This window comes from Bos grunniens, chromosome 7 (assembly GCF_055505025.1).
Source record: "Bos grunniens cultivar Pamir isolate PY7600 chromosome 7, Bosgru_T2T1.0, whole genome shotgun sequence".
NCBI classification, from domain to species: domain Eukaryota; kingdom Metazoa; phylum Chordata; class Mammalia; order Artiodactyla; family Bovidae; genus Bos; species Bos grunniens.
Genome location: NC_141171.1, coordinates 57,053,840 through 57,079,813, shown reverse-complemented (window position 1 = coordinate 57,079,813; position 25,974 = coordinate 57,053,840). Strand labels below are relative to the sequence as shown.

At 43.4% G+C, this 25,974-nt stretch overlaps 1 protein-coding gene across 2 annotated transcripts in view; it reads right to left on the bottom strand.

Annotated features, from left to right (window-relative positions):
* The window catches only part of SH3RF2 (SH3 domain containing ring finger 2), a 148,823-nt gene extending 132,379 nt beyond the window's left edge, over positions 1-16,444 (bottom strand). The window contains exons 1-2 of one of the 2 annotated variants that reach the window (XM_086413671.1): positions 16,232-16,444; positions 14,641-15,131 (exon numbers count right to left, since the gene is read on the bottom strand). In XM_086413671.1, the coding sequence (XP_086269797.1) occupies positions 14,641-15,018 (378 nt within the window). In that variant the 5' untranslated portion in view covers positions 15,019-15,131; positions 16,232-16,444. The remainder of the gene's footprint in view (positions 1-14,640; positions 15,132-16,231) is intronic. The other variant, XM_086413672.1, reaches the window with a different exon arrangement.
* Positions 16,445-25,974: the final 9,530 nt, after the last annotated feature.

Genomic DNA, 25,974 nt, shown 5'->3' with positions numbered 1-25,974 from the left:
ACAGAATAAAAAATATTTGTCTTCCATAGTGCTTTCAAGAGTAGCATTCCTGTTACAGTATTGATTAGCAAGGTTTATTATGGCTGGAGGCTCTTTACTGGAAGAGATCTCAAGAGACATTCTCTAAGACTGTGTCATTGCTTCCTGAAATTCCAGTGTGGAGATACTTCAGAGATCTTTCATGAGACAGAACTGTTTACTTTTTAGATAGTTTAAGCAAAAGGCAACTGGATCCTGGACCAGGCGCTCCCAGTAGAATAAGATGGACAACTATGCAAAGACAGGGGCAATACTAATACTAAACAATAACAAAAATCGCCAACATGTAGGAATGTAAATTTGTGTAGCTGCTGTGGAGAACAGTGTGGAGGTTCCTCAAGAACCTGAAAATAGAACTACCACAAGCTGCAGCAAGTCCGTTCCTGGGCATACATGTGAAAAATGCCCAAACCTCCCATTTGAAAAGATACATGCACCCCAATATTCAGAGCAGCACTATTTACACTTGCCAAGATACGGAAGCAACCCAAGTGCTCATCAACAGGTGAATGAATGAAGATGTGCTGTACATATATACAATGGAATATTATTCAGCTAGGAAAAAGAATGAAATTTTGCCACTTGCAACAATGTGCAAGTTGTGTCCAACTCTTTTGCAGCCCCATGGACTGTAGCCTGCCAGGCTCCTCTGTCCATGGGATTTCCCAGGCAACAATATTGGAGTGGGTTGCCATTTCTTTCTCCAGGGGAGCTTCCTGAGCCAGGGATTGAACCAGCGCCTCCTGCATCAGCAGGTGGATTCTTCACCACTGAACCACCAGAGAAGCCTTGAAAAGGGAGAAATTTATGCATCTTTTTCTTTAAAACATAAATGCAAATACTTCTGAATCATTTCCATATTCTGTAAAATCTGTGATACAGCGGAATTCAGAGACTCAGAGAATCTGACTTTTTCTTTAACCATAGTAACTGCTAACATTTAATAAGCACTCGGATACATTTCATGTCACAGGGTGGTTCTCAGCTAAGCCAGGATTAAAAGCTGACTTTCCTGAATTTCAGGCTCTATTTTTCCCCACCTATAATAGACCATTTTGCCTGTCCTGATGACAGGTTTCTGAAAGGAATGGAGCATAAATATTTTGTTCTAACTCTGTTTAAGTTCAAGAAAAGCAGACCAGCTTTGGATCAAAGCCTGACATGTCTCCTGATAACATATCTCCCCCAGGTTGCCCCCCCAGCCCCGCTACTCCCACACACTTGTTGCCTTGACCAGCTTCTGCCTTTCCTCCTCCTTCCTTCCTGGTTTCTGTCGCCCCTGTCTACATCTCCCATGCATCTTTTCTGCCTTTCTCTATCCCTACCTTTCTCTTTTCTCTGACTCCATTTCCTCCTCTCTTGTCTCCCTCTCTATCCCCTCACTTAGACTCATTTCTACTACTTAAACCCTTCAATTTATGACCAAGTGGCATCCAGTTAAGACACAGCATATCATGCACACGGAGCTGGATTGGTTAGAGATTACCTCGTACTCCGGAAGTCTATCAACCACATTAGAATGGTGGTGTTGGTGCCCACAGAAAGTGGCCGGCAATGGCAGATGGTGCAGGGCTCCCTGAGGTGCCAAGGGAGCATCATGCTTGTTCTGGACACCCTAACTGATCTTGTTAAGAGCCCAGTCGTTGGATGTAGGCAAACCTGGTTCAAATCCTGCCTCTTCTTTCATCCGTAAAATGAGAAAACATCATGGACTTCCAGAGGTTGTTGGGAGAATTCAAGAAAATCATACTTATTTCACAGTGTCTGGCACATGGTGTGTGCTGCGTGATGGTCATACTTATTAAGGTGCTAATGAGAAATGTCCACCTCCCTTCTGGCTTCTCTCTCTTCTGGTCCCACCCTCCTTGCCCAGGCCATCAGGACGAGCATTCCATGTGATGGAATTTGCCTGATTCTCTAGGTTGTGGGACAGCAAGTAAAACAGAGAAGTTAGAAAACCCAGGACCTGTCTCAACCACAAAGTTCTATGATTGTGAAAAAAAAAATCTTAGTTATTCAAAAACTTAAGAAAATAAAAAAGTTAATAGAAACATGCATGCATGCTAAGCACTTCAGTCATGTCCAACTCTTTGTGACTCCATGGGCTGTAGGCAGCCAGGCTCCTCTGTGCCTGGGATTTCCCAGGCAAGAATGCTGGAGTGGGTTGCCATGCCTTCCCCAGGGATCTTCCCAACCAGGGACCGAACTTGTATCTGTTATGCCTCCTGTATTTGCAGGCGGGTATTTTACCTCTAGTGCCACCTGGGAAGCCCCCAAAAGAAATGTATTTAATAGCAAATTCTTTTCCTTGCTCACACAAAGGGAAGTAAAAGGAGTTGATAGAAAGTGTTCTTTTTGTGAAAATACAGGCTCCTGCATCCTGGGCCCTTTTTATGATCTCTCAAGAAGAAGAAAACACTGTCATCTCCTTCTGTTCTTCAATCATCCTATTCCTTCTTCCTTCCAGCATGCAACCAAATCTCCTTGGATTTCTCTCATCCACAAAAGTTCACCACTCCGAGGAGAAACTTGAAATCCAGAAGATTACCTCTCCTGCTTCTCCAGAGGGCCAGAAAGAGAAGTTTTCTCTTTTGCCCCTCCCTTTCTCTACCATTTTCATATACTGAAGAAAAGCCCCAAATAAGATTTATGGCAGCCCTGCCTTTCTCCTATCCAGGCAGCTCGTTAATGTCACAGCCAAGCACCCTTCCTGAGCACAGCTCTGCAGAGATCTATTCCTGCTTCATGCCCACTGACTCTGCCGCATTGCCTTGGCAACCAATTAAAATACTCCTATGTGTGTGGCGATATCATCCTTAATTGTGCAAAACCAGGGGAACCTGCTCAGAGGAACGCACTTGCCAGTTTTGGTGTTCTCTCTATCTGGCTCCATACTGGTCTGACTTCTTTTTTTCACCTCTGAATCCCCTGCAAGCACTTATGTGCCATTCCTAACACACCTGGCCTTGAGTCAAGAAACACCCTGGTCAACAAGACAGGGGCTGAAAGGGATCCGGGGGATGAGATAGTGGGGATGTCTCCTTTCCTCTTGTCCCAGGCGAAAACACCAGGGCCTTAAAGATGCTGAATCTAACTGCAGTTTCTTGCATTATCACCAACACTACATATTCAGTACTTCAATATTTATTGAATTCTGGTTGCATTTCAGGCACTCTGCTGCGTACAGAGAAGACAAGACACCTCCTTAACCTCAGGAGCTTACATATGCTGGGAGGCTGGAGGGTAGTCTCGGAGACCCTGAGGAACCTGCAGCCGACTGGCTTGGGATTTGGGACAGAGGGCTGACTTTCTGGAGGAGCGAAGGGGACACTGAGATGGGAGGATGGGCTGCAGCTGACTATGTGGACCAATTTTCCAGTTAGGCAAGTGGTTCCACACTTGCCTTCTCCAACACTGGCAGGTGGCTGATACCCTTAAACGGGGGTGGTTGGCGTCAGGCACTCTGGGAAATATTTGTCTTCTTTCTCCTTAGCTTCTCAAGGAAGATTAACAGTGAATAATCCAAGCTCTCTCATCAGTCCTCTTGCCTTTCCATGTTGTGAGTGTGAATGGCAGCCAAAAGGCATATTTTTTCAAACCAGCGGTGTGGGGACCATGATGCCAGGGCTCCCCACCCAGTGTACGTGCCTCTCAGTGTATTTTGAGGTTTGCAGTCCTCAGTGTCATGGGTTGCTGTGAATGGTCAAGAATAAGACTAGCTGCAGGGACTTCCCTGGTGGTCCGGTGGCTAAGACTCCACACTCCCAATGCAGGGTCTGGAGTTCAATCCCTGGTCAGGGAACTAGACCCCACATACCACATCTAAAGTGTTCACATGCAGCAGCTAAAAACCCCAAGTGCGACAACTAAAACCCAGTGCAGCCAAGTAAAGAAATAAATAAAATTAAAAACAAACAAAGACTAGCTGCATTTAAGTCTTCCCTGGTGGCTCAGTGGTAAAGAATCCGCCTGCCAACGCAAGAGATGAGGGTTTAATCCCTGGGTCAGGAAGATCCCCTGGAGAAGGAAATGGCAACCCACTCCAGTATTCTTGCCTGGAGAATCCCATGGACAGAGGAACCTGGTGGGCTACAGTTCATGGGATTGCAAAGAGTCAGACACAACTAGACAACAAGCTGCATTAAAAAAATAAAATAAAATGCAACCTCAACAACTGCCCTGAACACAAGCACAGGAATGCTCAATTTTGATCTGCACCCGTTTTCTCCCATTGTGTTTTCGGATATGAGCTCTTCTTGAGCACAAACCTCGTATGTGTGAAGTAGACAAAACGGGAACAGTCATCTCAGATTTGTAGAGTTAAATGAGATTCTGTAGATTCTGTAGTAAAGAGTGCTTTACCCAGTGCCTGACACAGTAAGTCCTCTGTTTTAACACTTATTACCTGGCTCGTAATTATTACCTTACGTGGCTGCCTCCCAAAAGTCCATGAGCTCTTTAAAGCAGGGTTTCAGCCATTTTGGTGAATTACTCAGTTTTCCTGGGTCTATTCCATGTCTATATGTTAATAAGAATCATATATTATTTGCTTTTGTTCTTCACTAGAGCCTGGCATTGGGTCTTACTCATAAAAGGCATCCTGTATATGCTTGCTGATTGAATGAGGCATAGGAAATAATAATAATGCCTCACAATTATTATCAAGAAGTAGTGTGTGTCACGCCCTGTGCTAAGAACTTTACAAGAATTGTCTTGACTTATCCTCCAAATGAAGCCACGATCACAGTTACCCCCATGTCTTCAATGCAGTAAAATAGCAGGCTGACCGCAATAAGCGTGGTAGTGCTTTACAAGTTAACCTACCCAGATGAGTGCGAGCAGACAGCTCACCCTTAGCAGGAGCTTACCTCATCCAGACCCTGTGCTAAGCACTTTACAGGAACTGCCTCATTGAATCCTCCCAAGAACCCTAGGAGCTAAGATTCCTATTTTCATCTTGTAACAATGATGCTCAGAGTTACTAAATAACTTGACCAGAAGCATACAGCCAGTACACATGAATGAAGAGCCTTGGTTCTGAATCACAGCATTATCTTGTTTGCTTATCTCATTGGAAGTCTAAGGTCAGAAGCAGCAGAAAATTAGAGTATATATTTAAAAAATGATATTAAAAGACTTATTCCTCTTACCCCGAAAGAAGTTAAAAAATATACATGTGAATATCTATTTGTCAATCTATCTACACACACACACACACACACACACACGCACGCACACTTACACATACACACCAGGAGGCAATGAGGAGCTATTAATTGGTACAGAGTTTCAGTATGGGATGATGAAAACTTCTGGAGACAGATGGATAGTGGTGCTGGGTGCACAACAATATAAATATACTTAATGCGACGGCCCTACACACACAAAAGGGGCTAAAAATGCCAGTTTTATGCTCTCTATATTATATACATGTGTGACATAGGTTGGTCAGCCTGAGAGGTGTAGGAGCCATGTTCCTACCTGAAATGCTGCTTCCTTCATGGAGGAGGCCAGGCCAGTTTAGTACATAACTCGTTGGCAAATTCTTCTGATGTTTCGTCTTTTCTGCCACTGGGGCTAAGTGTAAATTAACTCACTATGAATATTTTTCCCACCATCAGAGGAGTACATAGCGTTTGTGGATTCCGATACAGGAATTTGGTCATATATGGAGACACATTTCCTATCTTCTTAGGGTTAACAATTCATGAGCTAAGTGGTTTTGAACTTGGCCCACTATGTTTTCTGGGCAGTACTGTCTGTCACCCCAAAAGGTATTTAATAAGGTGATTCACCTCCAGAATATTTCATTCACCACGTGGCTTTATGCCTAATATAATACGCTGCTCATTCCTCATAGAGCTTTGTCATGGCTCAATTCAGGAAGAGTTCATTTCCACATTATGAGGGGTTATTATTCCATGACTCCATAAAGTCTACCAAAAACGTGAATGTGTTCATTCATTAATTCAAAAAACATTTGAGGGTTCCTAATCTGGACCAGACTGTAGGTTTGTGCTCCAAGCATGGTACTGAGACCCAGACCCAGACCCAGGACAAGTTGCCTGTTGTGCTGCTGCTTGGATAAAAGATTGGAAAAATGACAGAGATCTAAAGTGAACTCAGCTGCTATTTGAGTCCTGGAGTCTGAGCCCATGAGCATTCCTGCTGTGAGCTTTCAAAGGTGTGAGCTTTCAAGATGGAGCCTGGCACGTAGCAGGCACTTAGAAGCAGTCTGTTGAATGCCCTGGCTTCTGAGCCAGGCATCGGGAACAGTGTGACCCTGGCAGCTGACACAGACCCAAGTTGCAGGAAGCAGCTCATGATGAATAGACTTGTCTTTCCCTGCCCTGTGTTCTGCCCCTTGCTGTGGATGTGCTGGCTAGTGTTCCTGCATGCTGGGGTTGTCAGGTAACCTGACCATTTCAATGAAAAAGAGTGGTCCGTCTGCCAGTGAAGTGGAAACTGCTCTTCAGTTTACCCAGGGAGCTTGGCTGTCTGTTCAGAGCAGAGATATCTTGTTTGGCTGCTCTGAATCCATCAGGTAGATACAACCCATAGGCCACGTGATTACATGGAAGTAGACACAGAGAGACTTAATTACAGAGTAATTGACATGTGCCTTCCTAGTGGTGGTTTTGAAGCAGATAACCAATCACGCCAACTCCTCTCCATCTCTTTCTCCCTCTCTTCCAACTTCCATTCTGTTCAAGATATCCCATCTTTCCTAGCCCCCACGTGCCCAGACTAGACCCTGCCTTTTCATTCTCTGACCGTGTCCTTCCTACCATTAAAATGCCCATATTTTTAAAGGAAGTTTCTTTTTTTAGACAAACTTCATTTCCCTTAAACTGAACCACCTCCTCATCTGACATTTTCATAAACCAGTATCTTTTGAGTCTAAGACTTCTTTGTCTTAATCACTTTATTGGGTTATATATATATATACACACCAAAAATGTACTCTTTTTAAGTGTACGATTTGATGAATTTAGACAAACCTATATAACACCACATAAAACATTTGCATTACCCAAAAAGCACTATAGTTTGCCATTTCTGGAATTTTATATAAATGGAATCAGACAATATGTACTCTTCAGTAAGACAGTCCTTTTTTCATATCTTAACATTTCTAAAATTGGATGTATCTTACAGTGAACATCTAATATAGTAGTGCTTTTTTTATTCCCTTTAGGGCTATAACTAAATAATGTATCTTATAATAGATAATATCTTTAAATCAGGGATATGTATGTATATATTTATACACATATGCTTAATACACGTATCTAATTAGTTGGTTTTACCATCAGACAGTAAGCACTGGGAAGGTAGAATCTTTACTTTGTTGGGTAGATTCCCACAGTACCTATGGCTGACTACTGACAGAAGCTAAGGGACTTCGTTGGTGGTCCAGCAGTTAAGATTCTGTACTTCCAGTGCAAGGGATGTGGGTTTGATCCCTGGTGGGTAAACTAAGACCCCATATGATGTGTGGCATGACCAAAAAATAAAATGATAGAAGCTAAATAAATACTGCAGAAACTGGTGGTAGCAAGTTTCAAACAGTTTTCCAAAAATATCTTCTAACGACAAAAACTTGCCTACAACTCTTCTTGGAATGCATCAGTAGTCTCTAATTATAATAGGGATTCTCTTTGAGGGCTCAGATATCTCTGCATTAATATGAGACAACATTTCCCAAAATTTGTTCTGTGGACAATTAATATAACTCAGGGCACTAATAAAAGTCTTAGGGTTACCACTGTCACAGGAATTTGGGAAATGTTTCTTATCATTGTCTGCTCTTTGGAGATTCACCATTCTTTAGTACTAAAAGTACGAAAAAGTCCTGCAGCAAAGAAAAAAGGTTTAACTCTGTTTCAACCTCAGGTTTCTTTGACTCTGGAGCTTTATGGAACCTCCATTAATCACTTACATAATACAGTTTGTCAAAGACAGGTCTAACACCTAAGTATAGATTTGAAAATGAGAAAGAGGAACTTCCCTGGTGGTCCAGTGGTTGAGAATCTGCCTTCCAATGCAGGGGACACAGGTTTGATCCTTGGTCCAGGAACTAAAATCCTATATGCCACAGGGCAACTAAGCCCGAGCACCACAGCTACTGAGCCTAGGTGTTCTAGAGCCCATGCTCGATAGCACAAAAAAACCCCTGCATGATGCAACTTAGAGAAATCCTACGTGCCCAGTGAAGAGCCTGCACACCTCAACAAAGACCCAGAAGGCAAAATAAAATAATAAAAATAAATTAAATTAAATAAATGAAAAAGGGGGAAGATATTGAGATTGAAGAGAACCATATGTGAGCTGGTCCCTGCTCAGCCAAAAGCTATGCAGTGGCGTCTGGAATGAGATAGGTGGGGATGCTCTTTGCGTGTCAAGGGCTGAACAAGCACTTTCCCTTGTTCCATAATCTCTTCATAGTATGAAGGGACACATGGGCAGACAACCTTTCCTAAGAGGCATCGAAACAACATGAAATATGCACTGACTAATCCCTTAGGTGACACGCCCCAGTGCACATGATGGATAATTGAGGTTGAGTAAGGAGAACCTTCTGCCCCAGCCATCTGCTTGGGCCATCTCCACCAGGGGATGCGCTGCTGTTTGTCTACTGGCCAGATACCTCTAACTGATGAGAAAACTGAAGCAGTTAATAGAATAGTTTGCTAAAACAGAGAGAAGCCCACCTGCAGGAATTACCCTGATTGCTTAAATGATGGCAAAATCCTTCTCCAAAATAGCGTTGACCCAATACACACAGACATGAAGGGACATCAGAGCAGGCCAGGTGAAAATCAGGTAGAGACTCAAAGAGATGTACAAGAGCTTCCTTTCATTTTTAAAAATATTATTTTAAACATTGGCATACAATGAAATTGACTTTTTCCCCTCTTGGCATATATTCATATGAATGTTAACACATACATAGATTCATTTAACTTTCATCACAAACAGGATGCAGGATAGTCCCTTCATCCCATAAAACTCCCTCATGCTATCCTTTATAAATCCTCTCCCAACCCATAACCCCTGGTCAGCACTGAAAACCACACTTTTTCATCACTGTAGTTCTGTCCCTTTGCTTTTGGGTTACACCACTTGGTATGTGGGATCTTAGTTCTCCAACCAGGGATCAAACCCATGCCACCTGCATTAGGAGCATGGAGTCTTAACGACTGGACCACCAGGGAAGTCCCTAGTTTTGTCTTGTCAGGAACCCCTTTTTCTTTTGTTATCCCCTTTGCTTAATTTTTGAACAGAGGTCTCTGTATGTTTATGTGTGGGTACAAAGAGCTCCAAATCCAGTGCTCCAAACTTTGTCCTCTACTGTTGCTGTTTTGTTACTTAACATTTACCATAGTATACTAAGCATTTTACATACATCATCTCTTGTAACCTTATGACATATGTATACCATTAATATCACCATTGCACAAATATGGAAACTGGGGATCAGAGAGGTTAAGTGATTTGCCTGAGGCCTCACAGCTCAAAAGTAATTGAATACCAGCACAAACTCAGCTCTATTTGACCACAGTCCTTAAACAGTAATCAGTGAAATGGGGAGGACTGTAATGAAGAGGGTGGTATATCGACAGAGGGTAGGGGTCAAGTCAGTTTGGAGCCATATGGTTTTGTCAAAGGTTTGCAAAGGTGGGAGGAGCCGGAGAACTATCTGGGTCTCCTGACTTCTCAAACTTGGCTCCTCCACGTGCCACATCCAGGCCTCGCTGACCCAGTGCCATCTGCCTGCTATCTTCAAGGGCTTGGGATGGTTTTAACTGCCTTGCAAATTTAGCAGAGATGACCATGTGTGTCGCGGCACTGCTGCAGGACACAGCAGCTGAGACCCAGGAAAGGGACTGGATGCCCTTTGGTTTCTCCCCAGCCTCAGTTCCCCCCTGTGCCTTCTGACCTCATTTTTCATCTCAACTGCTTGCCACACCAGCTGAAGAAGTTTCTAGGACACAACCACCTGGTCTGTGTGCTGGAGGTGGCAGGTGTGTTCTTGCTGAGGTAGGGCGAGCAAGATAGGAATGCGTGTGGTTGGCATGATGTTTAACAAAGAAGCGAGAGAGTCTGGCCCTGCAAGACCCAGGACGGCGACATTTGTGTTGGGGATTGGGGAAAGGAAAGACAGATGCTAATGAGGCATTGGCAATGCTGGGAAGCTGGACCAGGTTGTTGCTCCGTGTATGGTGTTTTGCTGAGCTCGCCATTTGGGGAAGAGAAGCTGGCGAGTATTGTTTCTCCTAGAATCCATTCCTAGCTCCTAAAGGGTCTTGGAAATGAACTGCCAAGCCAGCTCATGCTGGGAGGAATCACACACGTGAATTATGGCCTCACATCCTTTGGAGACACACATACCAACCAAAAATCAGGGTACCAAGGACCATCTCTGGGGGACACTCGATTAACAAGAGAGATGGTGCATAATTTAGCGTGGAAAGTCTTGAGTTGCTTTAATAACGATAGCAATACCAGCTAAAATTTATTGAGCACATAATATGAACCAATCACGGTGCTATGAGCTAAGTGACATGAACTGTCTCATTTATTTCTCCCCAACAACCCTCAGAACAGAGAAGGCAATGGCAACCCACTCCAGTACTCTTGCCTGGAAAATCCCATGGACGGAGGAGCCTTGTAGGCTACAGTCCATGGCGTCACTAAGAGTCGGACACGACTGAGCAACTTCCCTTTCACTTTTCACTTTCATGCATTGGAGAAGGAAATGGCAACCCACTCCAGTGTTCTTGCCTGGAGAATCCCAGGGACGGGGGAGCCTGGTGGGCTGCTGTCTATGGGGTCGCACAGAGTCGGACACGACTGAAGCGACTTAGCAGCAGCAACAACCCTCAGAGGTAGGTACTGCTATTATCTCCAGGTTTCAGAAGGGGAATTGGAGGCTGGCCCTGAGGTTCATCCAAAGTATGCAACTGTCGAGAGGCAGAATCAGAATCTGAATTCTGGCTTTTTCAAAGTCTAACTTTGCAAGTTTTTAGCTTCACTGCTTTCCTGCCTGTTCTAAATCAGAAATACTATTAAAGGGTAGTGGAGGAAGGAGGAAGAGCGATCAGCAATTCAGAAGCCCATAATCTTCTCGAAGACTTGCAAAGTTCCTTTGGCTCGGCCACAATATGGGAAGGAATAAGAACCAATGACATCAGCACTGACATGGGTCCTCCAGGAGTCTGTTGGTCTTACGTGTTGGCTTGAAATAATTGCCTGCTATAGAAACCTAAAGCCATTTCTCAAGCTTTCTTTTTACACAACTGGCTTGGGAGGGTTTTAGACAGGTAGGCACAATGGACTATTTTTTTTTTCTCTCTTGAGTTGGCACTATGAAGTGTGGCTCTTGGTTCCACCCTGGCACACTGGCTAGCACAGAACGTACCAGACCTCTCTGAGCCAACAGAAAGATCTCGATGAGCTTGTTTTTTAGATGACGCAAGGTGAGCAGAACAGACTTTGGACTTAAAAAACTCCTGAACACGAAATTAAATTAACTCTTTGAGAATGCCACCTTAACACTGAGTCCTCTGGAAGAGGTATTTTGCAAAATGGTACCCAGTGACAACAGGTTGCTTATACCCTATTAGTAGAGTACTTTACACTTAGTATTATACTGGCCTGGACTCCTTGTAGACTCAAGTTCAATAATAACACCTATTACACTCTCCTGCAAGGACTATCACTCCTGCTGTGTTTTGTAGAATGTCTCATGCACGACAGGGCACAATAAACAGTCAATAATAATGTTTACTACGATAACAGATCTTCCAAATGCCTTTCATCTAAGGATCTCAAAGTGCCTTGAAAACACTCATTAGTTAAGCCTCACCATGGCTCTCCACTCTTATAATACATTTTCCCATTTTACAGAATTTTAAATTGAGACCCAGCAAGCTGAAGTGGCTTGCCCACAGTCATATAGTCAGCTTAAATGAATGATAATGATGATGCTTTGCATTTACCCAGCATAGGTTTTCTAAGGTGATATGAGTATGTTGTAAAGATAATGTTTACACTATCCTGGAGGAAGAGGGGTAGCAAATATTAAGAGTTGACTGGGTTGGGTAAACTGAGGCCAAGAGGGCAAGTAGCTTGATGAGGGCTTGACTGAGGATGTAAGGCCACACTTCTGCCTCTCAGAACAGTGTGTAGACTCTCAGATCATCTGCAATTGTCTGAACCCAGGGATGCACCATTGCTTTCACACTTCAGGAGAGGCAGCTACAACTGGGGGGAGTAAAACAGGATGCAGAATTATAGCTGTATTTACATCCAGGAATAGTTTGTTCACATCCCCACTGAGAGAGTCAAAAGGGATGAGATGAGCCACACGGAGAAAGGTGGGCTCAGGAAAGGGAGGAAATGGGTGAGGGTGTGGAGTGGCCCCCGGCTCTGCCCTCTCACAGAGCATCTTCACTAAACCAGGTGCTGCTGGAAAGCAGGTACCCTCAATGGCTTGGTTTGTTTTAGCCTCATGGCAGGACTCGGTCCAGTGCAGCTCGGAGGATGGGCACAACCCCGTCACCAGCCCCTTGGTCTGAAGTGATGGGTCCTTGGGAAAGACTTCCAGGGACACGCAGGATCTTACTGGCTGTCTCTTATTCCTATAAGAGAATAAGAGCTCTAGTTCCTATAGCTCCCCATGCCAGGAGGGACCTGGGAATTCACTGTGGTTCAAAAAGTAGGTAGCTGTGGCTCCATCTGTTGCTACCTTTTCTTAGCAACATAGCCACATCAAAAAGAAGAAAGCATGAACAAAAATATGCGAAGTTGATAGGGGACTTGCCTCCTCCCAGTCTCCCAGCACTCTCTGAGTGATGGATGATACTCCGCCCTGCGGGGAGGCAAGTCAGACTTTGCAGGGTGAGGGAGGAGAGAGGTTGCTGGGTCTCAGGAATTCAAAGGGAGATCTGCTGACCCGAGGTTCAGCCTGATGCTCTGTAAACACAGCCTGCCTGGGAAAGCTTGCGCCCCTACCCCTCCTCTTCCAAGCCTGTGGATTCTGATTGATGACTAGACCTGGGGCTAATAAGGAGCCTTAAAGGAGGGCACCAAGCCCTTTTGTGGAATGTGTTCTCACACACAGGCACAATGGCAGTAAAAAGTCTGCTGTGAAGAAATCACACTGAAGCCTGGTTTCTTCCTGCTCTCCTTTTGGAAAGTTTCCACACTACCCTGCTGCATGGGTGGCTTAAGGGTGCAGGGAGCCCAAGGAGTAATAGGCTGTTGAGAAGAATATTTTAGAAACTTGTCCCGAATGCACACCCGAGCCTATTCTCCTTGGAAGGAGTCCAGGGAAGACCCTCCCTCCCTCTGCTACTCTTTCACAGCAGGGAGTCATGGTTAAAGTCGTGGTTAGCTGCCAGGGTTAAAGCTTGCTTTACGTGGCACTTCACAGAATTTCTGAGTATGCCAACCACCCAGGCCATGGCGTGCCATGCCCACTTGGACACACTGACTCTGGGGGTGACAGCCAATAATCCTCCTGTAGCCACAGGACCATGATCTTCTCTCAAGTTATCCCCTTCCCCAGCTTCTCAGAATGAGGCTCACAGTCAGATCATATAAAGTCTCAAGGATGTGCCCACAAGGCTGGACAGGACGATTCACGTTGTCCAAACACAAACGCGTTACTGGGTGATCTCTTGCGGCTCGCCTGAGGCGCTTCATTTTTCATGGCAGGCTCTGATGTGCATTTTCTGTATGCTTTATTCATTTTGTAAAATAAGACACATCTTCGGGGCTCCTGTACATGTCAGTTGTACTTCACAGCCCAGCCTTTCCTGTCAGTCACTCCACCCACATATATGCTTCCTTCTCGATCGAACTTTATGTGTCCAGTGTCTTGATAACTTTGAGTGATTGTGAATGAGCATTGTCATCATGGCACTTTATGACTGGGAGTGGAAAGAGGGACTTGGGTAAAATGCAAACAAAACCTGACATTTAGTAACTTCTCTGAGATCGCAAAAGCGACGAGCAGTTGGATTTGTTTTTCTTTTTCTCATCCTCTGTGCATTTCCCATGCCCTGGTACCAAGAATATAATCAAAGGACTTCCCGGGTGGTCCAGTGGTTAGGAATCCACCTGCCAATTCAGGGGACACGGGTTCGATCCCTGGTCATGGAAGATCCCACATGCCAGTAGTAACTAAGCTGTGCACCACAGCTACTGAGCCAGGCTCTATAGCTCCTGCTTCCAAACAAGAGAAGCCACTGCAATGAGAAGCCTCCGCACCACAAGGAAGACCCAGTGCAGTCAAAAACAAACACATAAATAAATAAACAATCAAGAAGGCTTTCCATGTTCCACCACCTTCTGGACTACAAGCAGGGAGGACCTGGGTAGCTTTAAGAATTTTAAGAGTTCCTGATTGGACTGGATAGGCTCAGGGTTCCACTGAGTCTCAGTAGGACAATCACCACCCACAGAAACTTATCCTCAGGGAATCCTCGGCAGCGGCTCTTTGAAACATAGCTAAAAGAAGAGAAGCCCCAACTGCTGGCGCACACAAACCCAACCTCCAAGGAAACACGAAGGAACAGAGATCTTTCTTACCCCATCCATGTGGATTCTGACGTTAGGCACCAGTCGGAAAGGACTGCACTGCGGACCTCTGGGGTGAGTCCTGCTCCTCCTGCCGTCCTGTGGGGTCAGCACCCCGGGCCGGCGGAAGGACCCCCCTCTGCCGGAGCTCTGTCCAGCCCGCACGCCGTCCAGAAGGCGCACGAGCAGCAGGTTGGCCGGCAGCGCCTCGATGCTGCAGAACACCAGGGTCCTGCACTCGGGGCACCGCAGCTCCTTGTGGGCCTTGAAAATCCTCTGGAGACATGGCTTGCAGAAGGTGTGCTGGCAAGGGAGAACTTTGGCGGTGACATCGAGCTTTTCAAGGCACACGGGGCACTCCAGAAGATCAAGTAACGTCACGTCATCCATTTTATTTTAAAACTCCAGTCCTGACCTGGAGGGGCAGAGTCCACATGGTCGGGTCAGCTGAGCCAGTGGGGCAGAGACGGGGCTTCCTTGAGAGCGTCAGGATGCCCGCTTGTCTGAAGGAGAAAGGAAGAGGGAAAAAACCGTGACTGCTTTCAGAGGTATATCCCACCTACAGGAGGCAGAGCCTCATAAGGCGGTTCGCAGGGACTTTGTTTCCGCACCCAAGTTTCAGATGACTCATTCTGATTCAGTGCTAGCAGGTAGAGACCTCGACTCCTGCCTGCTGGAGGATGCGAGGGAGCAGCCAATACAGCTTCTGACTGCTTGCCGGACTAACTTACTCATTGCCTCTCCGTGAGCAAGGCGGGAGAAGGGAGACAGAACTGACCCAGGGCTCCAAGGATGAAGCCTTCCAGCAGTCCGTCTGGATCTCAAATGAAAGGCCCCTCAGGATGTAATTTCTCTGAAGCTATTTTCTCTCTTTCCCTTCTTTAAGTGTATCTGTTATCTGCATCACGCTGATAACAAGCTGTTTACATAAGTGTATGGGAATCTCCCGTAGTTGTAGAATTCTGTCCTTCACAGTACATCTTCCCCCTTTATTTTGTTCTAGCAATGTACAATTTCTACGAGAACCTAATTTTCAAAAATTGTTTTGCCTCAACTCCAGGCTGTGGAGCTTGAAAGTTTTTTTCTTTCTTTTCGTACCTCTTTTTTTTTTTTTTTTTTTTTTGCCTTCTTACCTTGATTATCTTAGCCTCAGAGACACTATCCCTCCCACACGATAAAGTTGCACAGCCTGTTTTGTTACTTTGACAACTTCTCAGTTTCAACTGAAGCAGATAGGAATTTGGGATTGTGGTCACAGCCTGCAAGAACCAAGATGGGGCAGTACATACAGGTGTGTGTGTGTGTGTGTGTGTGTGTACCTGTGTGTGTGTATATTCTGAAAATTACCCTTGTTCCAGAAACAGTTTCCTTGTGGATGTCTGAGAAGTACCCCCCCCCCCTTAAGGAAAGTGGCTTGGGAACAGGTCCCGATCCCTCTCAGCTCCAGGGCTTAGGGGAACCCGTAGCGGGAGGGTTGGCACGAGCCGGTGGCCCCACTGGTGGAGTCAGGCAGACAGGACAAGCCAGGCTGGGAGAAGGCGCCCAGCCTCCTGAGACAGCTCCAAAGATGTCAGCACGCGGAGGTGTGCGGGGGGCCACTAACCTTGAGCTTGCCACCCGGGACTGAGTTCAGCTCAGCACTGTCCTCGATGCTCCGCCAGGCTCCCTCCACCGGCTTCCGTTTCTTCTGGAGCTGCTGCTGCCCCCGCTTTGAAAACTTTAACTCGAGTCTTAACTCTTTTCAGGGATCGCCTTACCCAGCCCAGTTAACGCTTTCACCGCCGTTCTGTCCTTTGCACTCTCACACTCTGCTACCGATCCTTCCTTTGTGGGAGTCGATTTCAGGGAAAAGATTACAAGGGGGCAAAATACAAGTCAATTTCCTCTAAGGTTAAGTATTTACAAAGTTTATATTTCCCCTTCCTCATTTTCTGTCCTTTCCCGGAAATTGAAACACACTCAAGTTATGAACATGCCAAGGTGATTGTGTTTATTTCAAACCTTTATGAGGATTTCCTGAAAAGTTCAAACGTATTAAGGTAGCTGTGAACACAAAGATAAACCGGTCACCTAAAAAGTACTACTCTATAAAATCAGCCAGTCCTTTAACTGTGAGATTTGAGACGGACTTGAGTGATCTATTTGCTCAATCTTATGAAATTAAAAACAAAACAAAACAAAGCAACAGTGTTGTGGTAGTCCAGACACATCCTTGAAAAATCAAAGCACAGGAGGGCTAGTAGAAATTACCTGGTGGTCTACTGGTTAGAATTCTGAACTTTCTCTGCCAAGGGCTGGGTTTGGTCCCTGGTCAGGAAGCTAAAATCCCACAAGTCACCAAGCTATGTGGCATGGTCCAAATAATAATAATAAATTTAAAAAGGTAAAAAGAAAAAGTAATATTCCAGCTTTCCTTACCCTACCCACTGGAGCCTTTTATAGCCCCAAATAATGCTTATACTTCTATTTCTTGATTTATCAATAGTATATTTAATTTAACACTTTAACACTACACTACAAAGTTATCCAATAAAGTAAATAATAATAATCTTATTATTAATACCTAACAACAGAGTAGTGTAGCCCTTATCTGTGCCAAGTGTTGTTGTAAATATTTTATCTTCATGAACTCATTTAATGCTGCTATCAACCCAATGATACACGGGCCTCTTACCCTCATTTTATGAAGAAGGAAACAGAGACCCGAGACATTAAATAAGTCATCCCAAGAGACACGGTGAGCAAGAGGCAGGTGATCTGTGGCCTCCTTCACTACTGTGTCCTGTGGTAATACAACTTTAAGAGGAGGAGAGATGGTTGAGGTGAGCTGGACCTCATCTAAGACAGCAGAAAGTCAAAAGATAATGACTAAAGTGACCAATCAAATTCTTTGGCAGACGAGGCTGCTGAGAGATTCTTGAAGTTGGGAGATTCCTTGAAGTTGCTCAGTGAGCTAGGGGCAGAGCTGGAACTAGAGAGTGGGTGTTCTCTTTTTACTGTGTCTTCTCTCTCAGACATAAGGCTGACAATTCCTTATCAGGCAGAAAGCAAACAGATTGTGGTGATTTGTTTGTTTTAGAAAGTTCTTCCGTGTCAGTTCTGAAAAAGTAAGCGTGCTTGAAGCTCAAAACAGGGGAGATCTTAGGGATGGAGCAGATGAAGTCATATGTCCCCCAGGTGCAGAGCCCTAGTTTGGATCTGTGTCAATTTCAGAGATCACTTTCAATTCTTTTTTTTTCCTCTCCCTTTTATGGAGGGTGTTTTGAGCTTCAACACTACCACACCTCACTCTATTACCTGTCTCCTTCGGTTAATTTCCACTTTAGATTTTGTGCTTATTAGGAAGCCCCTTGCCATTTGAGACCCTTTGCTGTCCCCGCTTGGTAAAGCTGATCTGCCTCCTCTGTGAGCGGCCCCTGTCCTTTCACCCTGCAGAGAGGGCCACTCCTGTGGGAACTCTACCTGCTCCCCTCTCCTGTTCTTGGACATCCTCTCTCTCTCTTACATACCCACATCTGCACGTTCACACACTGGCACACACATGCTTGCACAAGGACAAGTAATGTAACATTTATGCCCCAGAGCAGTGCTAACCCTTTGAACAGACTATCTCCTTTTCCTGCCAACCACCCTACAAGGCAGATGCTATAACTTTCCCAGAGTCACAGAGGTTGTGATCTAGATTGGCCTAATCCCAGGGCCTAGGTTCCTTGTCATTTTTGTTCCCCGTCTTATAAAGTTATGTATTTGCCCTAAGTACACCATGTATGTTTACATAAGTGTTATGTGAAGATTCATACACAATATTATGGATGCCTCCTGTAACCTACCCCATCTCATGGGCCCTCCCTATTCCTATGTGGCCAATCATCTCAAAAAGCTTCAGATTCTCCCATCCCTGAGAACACTCCATTTCAGAAAGTCAGAATAGATCCAGTGCTACTATATTTAACAATTAAAATTTCTTCATAATAAAATGGTGATGGTAGAATTTCAACACTAATGTGGGGCAGAGAAAGTTTACACTGAACAGGAGTGGTGTTTTAGCACCTTTCAGGTCAAGCCCTGTAGGTGGTCCCTACCACCGCCCACCTACGAGGTTAGTCTTAGTGGAAATTTGAGGAGAAATTTTCTTTTGAAGCTTCTGAAGCAGGGGAAGAGTTTTCAATGGGGATTTCATCCTGGCTTACCCAAATACAAACCTGGCATCAGATCAACTGAACAACCAGCCCTCCAAAACAAGCAAAGAGGTGAACTCTGCAAGGCTTCCCAGACTCCAGGCTCAGGCCACCACCCGCACCCCATCGGCACTCCTGTTTATATTTGTACGATTATGTACTGATTACAGACTGTGCTCTTTTTAAATACCTGCTGTGTGATATTTACGAGCTTCTGTTGCTTGTATGTACAAGCATACCTTGATTTATGTTTTTTAAAAAAAATCTGATCGTAAATATTCCCCCGTGCAATATCCCTCAGTAGATTCCCATTGACCTTAGGATACAATCGAGATCTTTTTTCTGACCTGTCAGGCCAGACGTGATATGGTTCCTGCTCACTCATCGACTTATGCCCATGTTTCCCCCTCACTCATCCACTCCAGTTCCACTGGATTTTTCTTTTTACTCAGGATAGTTTAAGTTTTTCTGCCATAGGGTATTTGTTCACATTCCTTCTTTCTGCCTGCAACTTGCTTTCTAGTTGCTCTCTTCCTAGTTACACTCCTACACTTTGTTTTCTTCACCATCTCCTCTGCAAGTTTTAGCTTAAATGCCACTTCCTCCAGGAAGCCTTCCTTGATTCTCATTACTAGAAACTTTATCATCCTATGCTTCATGACAGTTATCACAATTGTAATTCAGTAATTTTTGTAATAATTTATTGAATCCTTGATTCCCCCCAGTAGACTGCAAGTTCCAAGAGGGCAAAGCACTTATAATAGACAAACTACTCTATCCCTTGTACTTAACATAGACACTGGCATGTGGTTAATGCTTAATAAATGTTTTTTGGGTGCATTTATGAATGAATGGCAGAATTTTTTTAAAAACTGTGTCTGAGCAGGGACTTCCCTGGTGGTCCAGTGGTTAAGACTCCACGCTTCTAATGCAACTAGTGTAGGTTTGATCCTTGGTCCAGAACTAAGATCCTGCATGCCTTGTGGTGTGGCCAGAAAAAAAAAAAAAATGTTTCTGGGTTGTTGATAATAGTTTTATGTTGGAGACTTCTTGAATGTCACTTTGTTCTCCGCCTCATGTCTTATACTAAGAGGTTTTGCCACATTCAAGTGGTTGCTACCTGGCACTGTCAGGATCCTGCCATGTACTTCCTGCTTCCTGCTCCAGAGTTTCTCTGATGTTGCAACATGGGATACCCATAGGAACTTGTTCTCTAGTCACAAGTGCATGATCCTAAAGTGTGGACCACCTGTCACTAATGGTGAGTCTATGGTAAATGCTTCTTCCTCTCATCCTTTGGAGTGAGCAGTCCTGAGATTTCCTAAGACTCTTCAGAAGGTTCAGTGGCTTCCCAGGTGGCCACAGTGGTACAGAAACTGCCTGTAAATGCAGGAGACATAACAGGTGAGGGTTCACTCCCTGGGTCGCGAAGATCCCCTGGAGGAGGGCACAGCAACCACTCCAGTATTCTTGCCTGGAGAACTCCATGGACAGAGGAGCCTGGTGGGCTAAGGTTCATGGAATCCCATGAACTGCAAAGAGTCAGACATGACTAAGACGCACGTTCAGAAGGTTCTGTGGCATGAGTACCCCTCACTCATTGGGTGGCTAATGCGATAACGCATCCTCATATCATCTCTCCTTCATTCCCTGTATCACTCTTTCATCCCTAACCTTTGCTCCCAGATAAATTGCCTTCAAAAAAGCAAGTCTTTGTCTCAGGCTAAGATAGTGTCTTTCAAATTTAAAATTAAATCATGAAACAGGTGTACAGACAGTTTTGTCAATCAAATTGGCTTACTCATTGGAGATATCGTTTTAGAGATATCTAAATGATATCTTTTCATTTGATCTGTTCTTAACACTTTGGAAGTCTTAGGAGCTTTTCCATAAACCTAATCATTTGTAAACAAATCCGTAAGTCCATTAAAGGAGTTCAGTTGCTGGAAATCTGAGGTATTATGTCAAGGGGTCATGAAGACTCTGTTGACTATCCCTGCCAACTCTTGTTGGCAGACCCCATGCTTTGTAATTCCTAGCTCTCTGTCCTCAGTACCTAGTATAAATTTGAATATAGGTTTTAAATATTTGAATGAAGCTCTATTATCTGTTTCCATGAAGCTGAATTTGCCCTTGTGATTTGGTTTTCTAATGGTATTGGAAAACCTTTGGAACTATTCAAGGATCGGAGAAACGTAGACATCTTTCCAAGAGTGGAAATGTGTAGGAAAGCAGAATGGCAGTGGTTGAATGGCTATTAGATGTTTTGTCTTTTTTGAACTAAAATTTCCTTTCTAATCAGAAGGATGTCTGCAGGTCAGGAATATACTTTAGGGAATTCCTATGCAATCACCAGACCCACAGTGACCCCAAATCCTGGCAAGGATAAAGGGTCATGCCAAATTTTCTCGAGATGACTGCGGATGCATGCGTGTTCAGTTGTGCCCAACTCTTTGCTACCCCATGAACTGTAGCCTGCCAGGCTCCTCTGTCCATGGAATTTCCCAGTTAAGAATACCGGAGTGGGTTACCATGCCTTCCCCCAGGGGATCTTCCTGACCCAGAGAGCGAACCCAAGTCTCCTGCATCTCTTGCATTGCAGGCAGATGCTTTACTGCTGAGCCTCTGGGAAAGCCCAGAGATGACTAATGGTCTTTAAATTTCATGACAATGGTAGGAACCAGCAGTCACCTAGTCTGAATGTGTACCCTGCCAGTACCTAGATGGATTACTTGGGCTGATTATTCCATTCTTCTATCCCTTGGACTCCTCATGTTTCCAATGGAGTTACTAATGAAACCTATCTCATTGAGTTGTTCTGAGGAGTCTATGAAATTATGTATCAAATAAGTGCTTAATAGCTATAGAATTGTCTTCACCTTTTTCACTTGTGTAGGCAGATCCCATAAGAGAACCAGGAGTCAGTTTGTTCTGCCTCTCTCCCAAGCTCAACTCTTAAGGAGAATATGCAAGGCCAGGTGACTGGTCAATTTCTTACTGACCAAAATGCTCTCACAGGACTTCCTAGTGATCCAGTGGTTAAGAATCTGTGCTTCCACTGCACGGGGTGCAGGTTGGGTCCCTGGTTGGGGATCTAGTTGGGGAACTAGATCCCTGTTTGGTTGCTTTTAGCCATAATCACATTTTTTTTTTTTTTACATAAAATCACTTTTTTGTTGAAATAAATTTATTTTAAAAGGGAACTTCAAAAATACTCTGTAAATGGAAAACCAGTTTCATCTGCTGCAATTTGAAGGCAAAAATGCATTTCATTAAACTAATAAAATGCTATTGAATTCCAGTTGACTGATATTGCCTGCCTACCTCTGAACTTGAAGCCTGAACAGTTTGTTAGAGGGAGAATTACCAAGTATGAGAGAGGCATTGAAGACCAGCCCTAAACTGAGGCTTTCTCCTTGATGTAATCAAAGGCCTGAAAGAGAAATGAATGCTTTTCTCCCTGTGTGACTCACGGTTACTTATTTTGTGTTGGGGTACCCCTGCTTTTTGAAACCACCCTAGTAAAGGAACTGGAGTGATGCAAAGAACCAAAAGAAGGACAAAATCCTACCTGTTTTCTGTGCCATAAATGTTGACTCAACCACCTCTGCATTGGGTGAGAGAGTTTTCCTTGCATTTCTTCTTTTTAATTTTTAATAAAAGACAATAGTCTACTATGCATCATTGTATTCTTTCCTCTACAGAGCTTTGGAAAGGAGTTCTAAAGGCAGCTGTGTGAGAGTTTTAAAGGCATCTGTAGATGTAGAAAAGAGAGAATACATCTTACCATTCTATTAATATTAAAAAAAATAATTCAGCTGTTTAAATCTGAGTAAAGTCTGTAGCCTAGGTATTGTATTGGGTTGGCCAAAAAGTTCATTCAGGTTTTTCCATGCCATCTTACAGAAAAACCCAAATGAACTTTGTGGCCTACCTAATATTATACCAGCGTTCCACTTTTATACTGTATTGTTTTTATATATGATATTATCACTGAGGAAAGGGTCCAAGGGATTTCCCCATACTCCTTCCATGTTTGCAACTTTTCATGAGTCTGTAATTATTAAAAAAAAAAAGAAAGAAAGAAAACAAAGAAACCAGTACAAAATTAGACACAGTTTTACAAATATGTCCCTATTTGACTCTGAAACACCACTTCTAGAAATTTATAGTAGTGGAAGGGGTATATACCCACATATGTTCCTCATATAATCATTTGTGGTGTTTGAAAACATCCTTAACGTCCAACAGTAGGGTAATGGTAAATGGGTAAATAAATAGTGGAGTAGATGATAGAAGATAGACACATGCTAAAACTATTGAAAATTATAGTGGAGATGTATATTTAATGACATGAAGGACATACACAATTAAGTGATAATAGAAACTCACAAGCCATATGAGCCCAGGTTATTTAAGAATGTTAAATAGAAATATAATGTCGAGACTAGAAGAACATATGCCCAAATGTCAGTGACAGTTACTTCTGCCCACTGGACTTATCAATTGATTTTAATGTTTTAATTTTGCTCAGGTGTGTTTGTAGTTTTTCTACAGTGAACATATATTACTGGTATAATAAAGTTTTCAAAGATAATAAAAATAGCTTAAATCACTATAGATTTACTAAAACAACTAAAACATTCACAATAGTTAAATCCTATAACACTAATAGTCTATGAATTACAATGGATAAGATAGCCATTGAAAAGAAAAATAAAAACCAAAGCTCCAAAATTGCTCTATGTAGACACATTAATCCATAACAGATACTGTGCCTTACAAAAGAAAAGGGCTGTGATCAGTTATTTCACTCAAAACCAGTCTTTCTCCTTTTCCTTTACAGTTTCCTTTCTGATGAAATCAGTAAATGTTTTGATTCAAAACCATAAGCAGGATACAACCTTAATACTTATTAAACTCAGGGCAAGTCTGTGCAAGAGTTGACTATTTGCCTGGGCTATTGGGTAACCACAATCTTGTCCTTTAGATCAGAGGTGGGAAAGTTGCAAAATTTAGTAATTCCCTACTTAGTAAGTCCCTGAATGCAAAACTTAGTAATTCCCTGAATGCCTTAGTAATTCCCTACATGCCTTTCTTCATAAGTAGGTCTTCTAGGATAATAGGAAAACACATGATAAACAAATACCTTCCTCTTTTTTTTAAAAGAGAGGATTAGAATTAGAACTACTGTAAATATTTGTCAAGTCAATTAGACATTTTTGGGGCCCTGTGATGTGCTGTTATTTATTAATTATCCAATATATAAAATGTTACTCACTTAGCCCTATAAATTGTTTCTCTTCCAAATAATCCCTGTTCCATGGTGCAGGAACCATGTCTGTGTTGTTCATTTGTGCTTGAGACAAATAAATATTTGCTGAGTGGTGAGGATGAGTCATTTGTGCTTGGAATTCTTACTGCATTCCTAGGAAGAAAGCCTCACACTTGGAATCTGCAGACATGCTTTGAAACTCGCCTCTGTCACTAACAGCTCTGTGTCCTCGGGTGTTCAAAAGTTCTAAGCTCTACCAATCCACAAAAGTGCTATCAGTAATACGTAATTCTCAGGAATGACATTAGGAATAAACTTCCTAATATGTATGGGTAGCCCTTAGAATAGTCTAGTGCACAGTAGTTGCTTGAAAGATATTAGTTGACAACACTCAAACTCCTTATTTTGCCCTTCACTCCTTTCTGCCATTGTTTCTAACTTACTATAGTGGTTAACAGCATAAGCTCTGAAGTCAGCAGGCCTATGCTATCTTTTATATTTTTAATTTTTATTGGAGTATAGTTGCTCTACAATGTTGTATTAGTTTCTGCTGTATAGCAATGTGAATCATCTATACACATACATACATACATATATATATAGATCCCCTCTTTTTTTGGCTTTCCTTCCCATCCTTCCCTTTCCTTTTCCATCACAGAGCACCGAGTAGAGTTCCCTGTGCTATACAGCAGGTTCTCATTAGTCATTTATTTTATACACAGCAGCATATATATGTCAATCCCAATCTCCCAGTTCATCTCACCTTCTCTTCCCCCCTTGGTATCGATGCATTTGTCCTCTAGATCTGTGTCTCTGTGTCTGCTTTGCAAATAAGTTTATCTGTACCATTTTTTCTAGATTCCGGATATAAGTGGTATTATACAATATTTGTTTTTCTTTCTGCCATGCCATCTTATTAAATAAGAGGATGACTTAGAGAAAGTTGATTAAACATCATATAATTGGTTTTCTCATCTGTAAAACAGGGATGATAATAATAGCGCTCACTCCATAGGATCGCTGTAAGCATACCCTGAGAAGATGCTTATAAAATGCTTCAAAGAGTGTGATACAGAGTTAGTGCTAAGTAAAGGTTAGCCATTATCCTCTTACCAGACCTCTTATTATTTATCATGTTGTATCTAAAGTACAGCTTAAGACTGAGCCCAACTTCTGGCTTCTTTTCTGAAGGAGTTATTCATTCCGATTTGGCCATTACATGATTATCAACTCACAGAGTAGCTGCCCAGTGGCTTATGTGGTCTTGGGCATTGTAGCATCTTCTACACTTTAAGAGGGAGTGGAGGTTGGCCATTGTGTTAGAATAGATACTAACAATAAACATTATTTTGTGACAGATTCTATGCAAAGAACTGTAACCCTATTCTTAGCCCAATCTTAATAGATGAGGAGACAGGCTTAGAGAGTTTTTTGTTTCACCCCAGCTAGTGCTTGGGGGAAGTCAGGACTCATGTCCAGGCAATCTCTACTCTTAACCTTCAAGTCATCCCACTTGCTGCATTTATCATATAAAGAGAGACTATTTTAGTCAAATCCTTGTTGTAATTTTGATCCCAGATTTTAATCTTCAGTTCCACTCAGTAGAGCTCAAAACTTGGAAACATACACAACCTTCACACAGTAATATCAGGGTAATATACAAGGAACAGAAATGGAAATAAGCCTGAAACATAAAGAGAGAAAATATGCTGCTGCTGCTGCTAAGTCACTTCAGTCGTGTCTGACTCTGTGCGACCCCATAGACGGCAGCCCACCAGGCCCCACCGTCCCTGGGATTCTCCAGGCAAGAACACTGGAGTGGGTTGCCATTTCCTCCTCCAATGCATGAAAGTGAAAAGTGAAAGTGGAGTGGGGTGCCATTGCCTGAGAGAA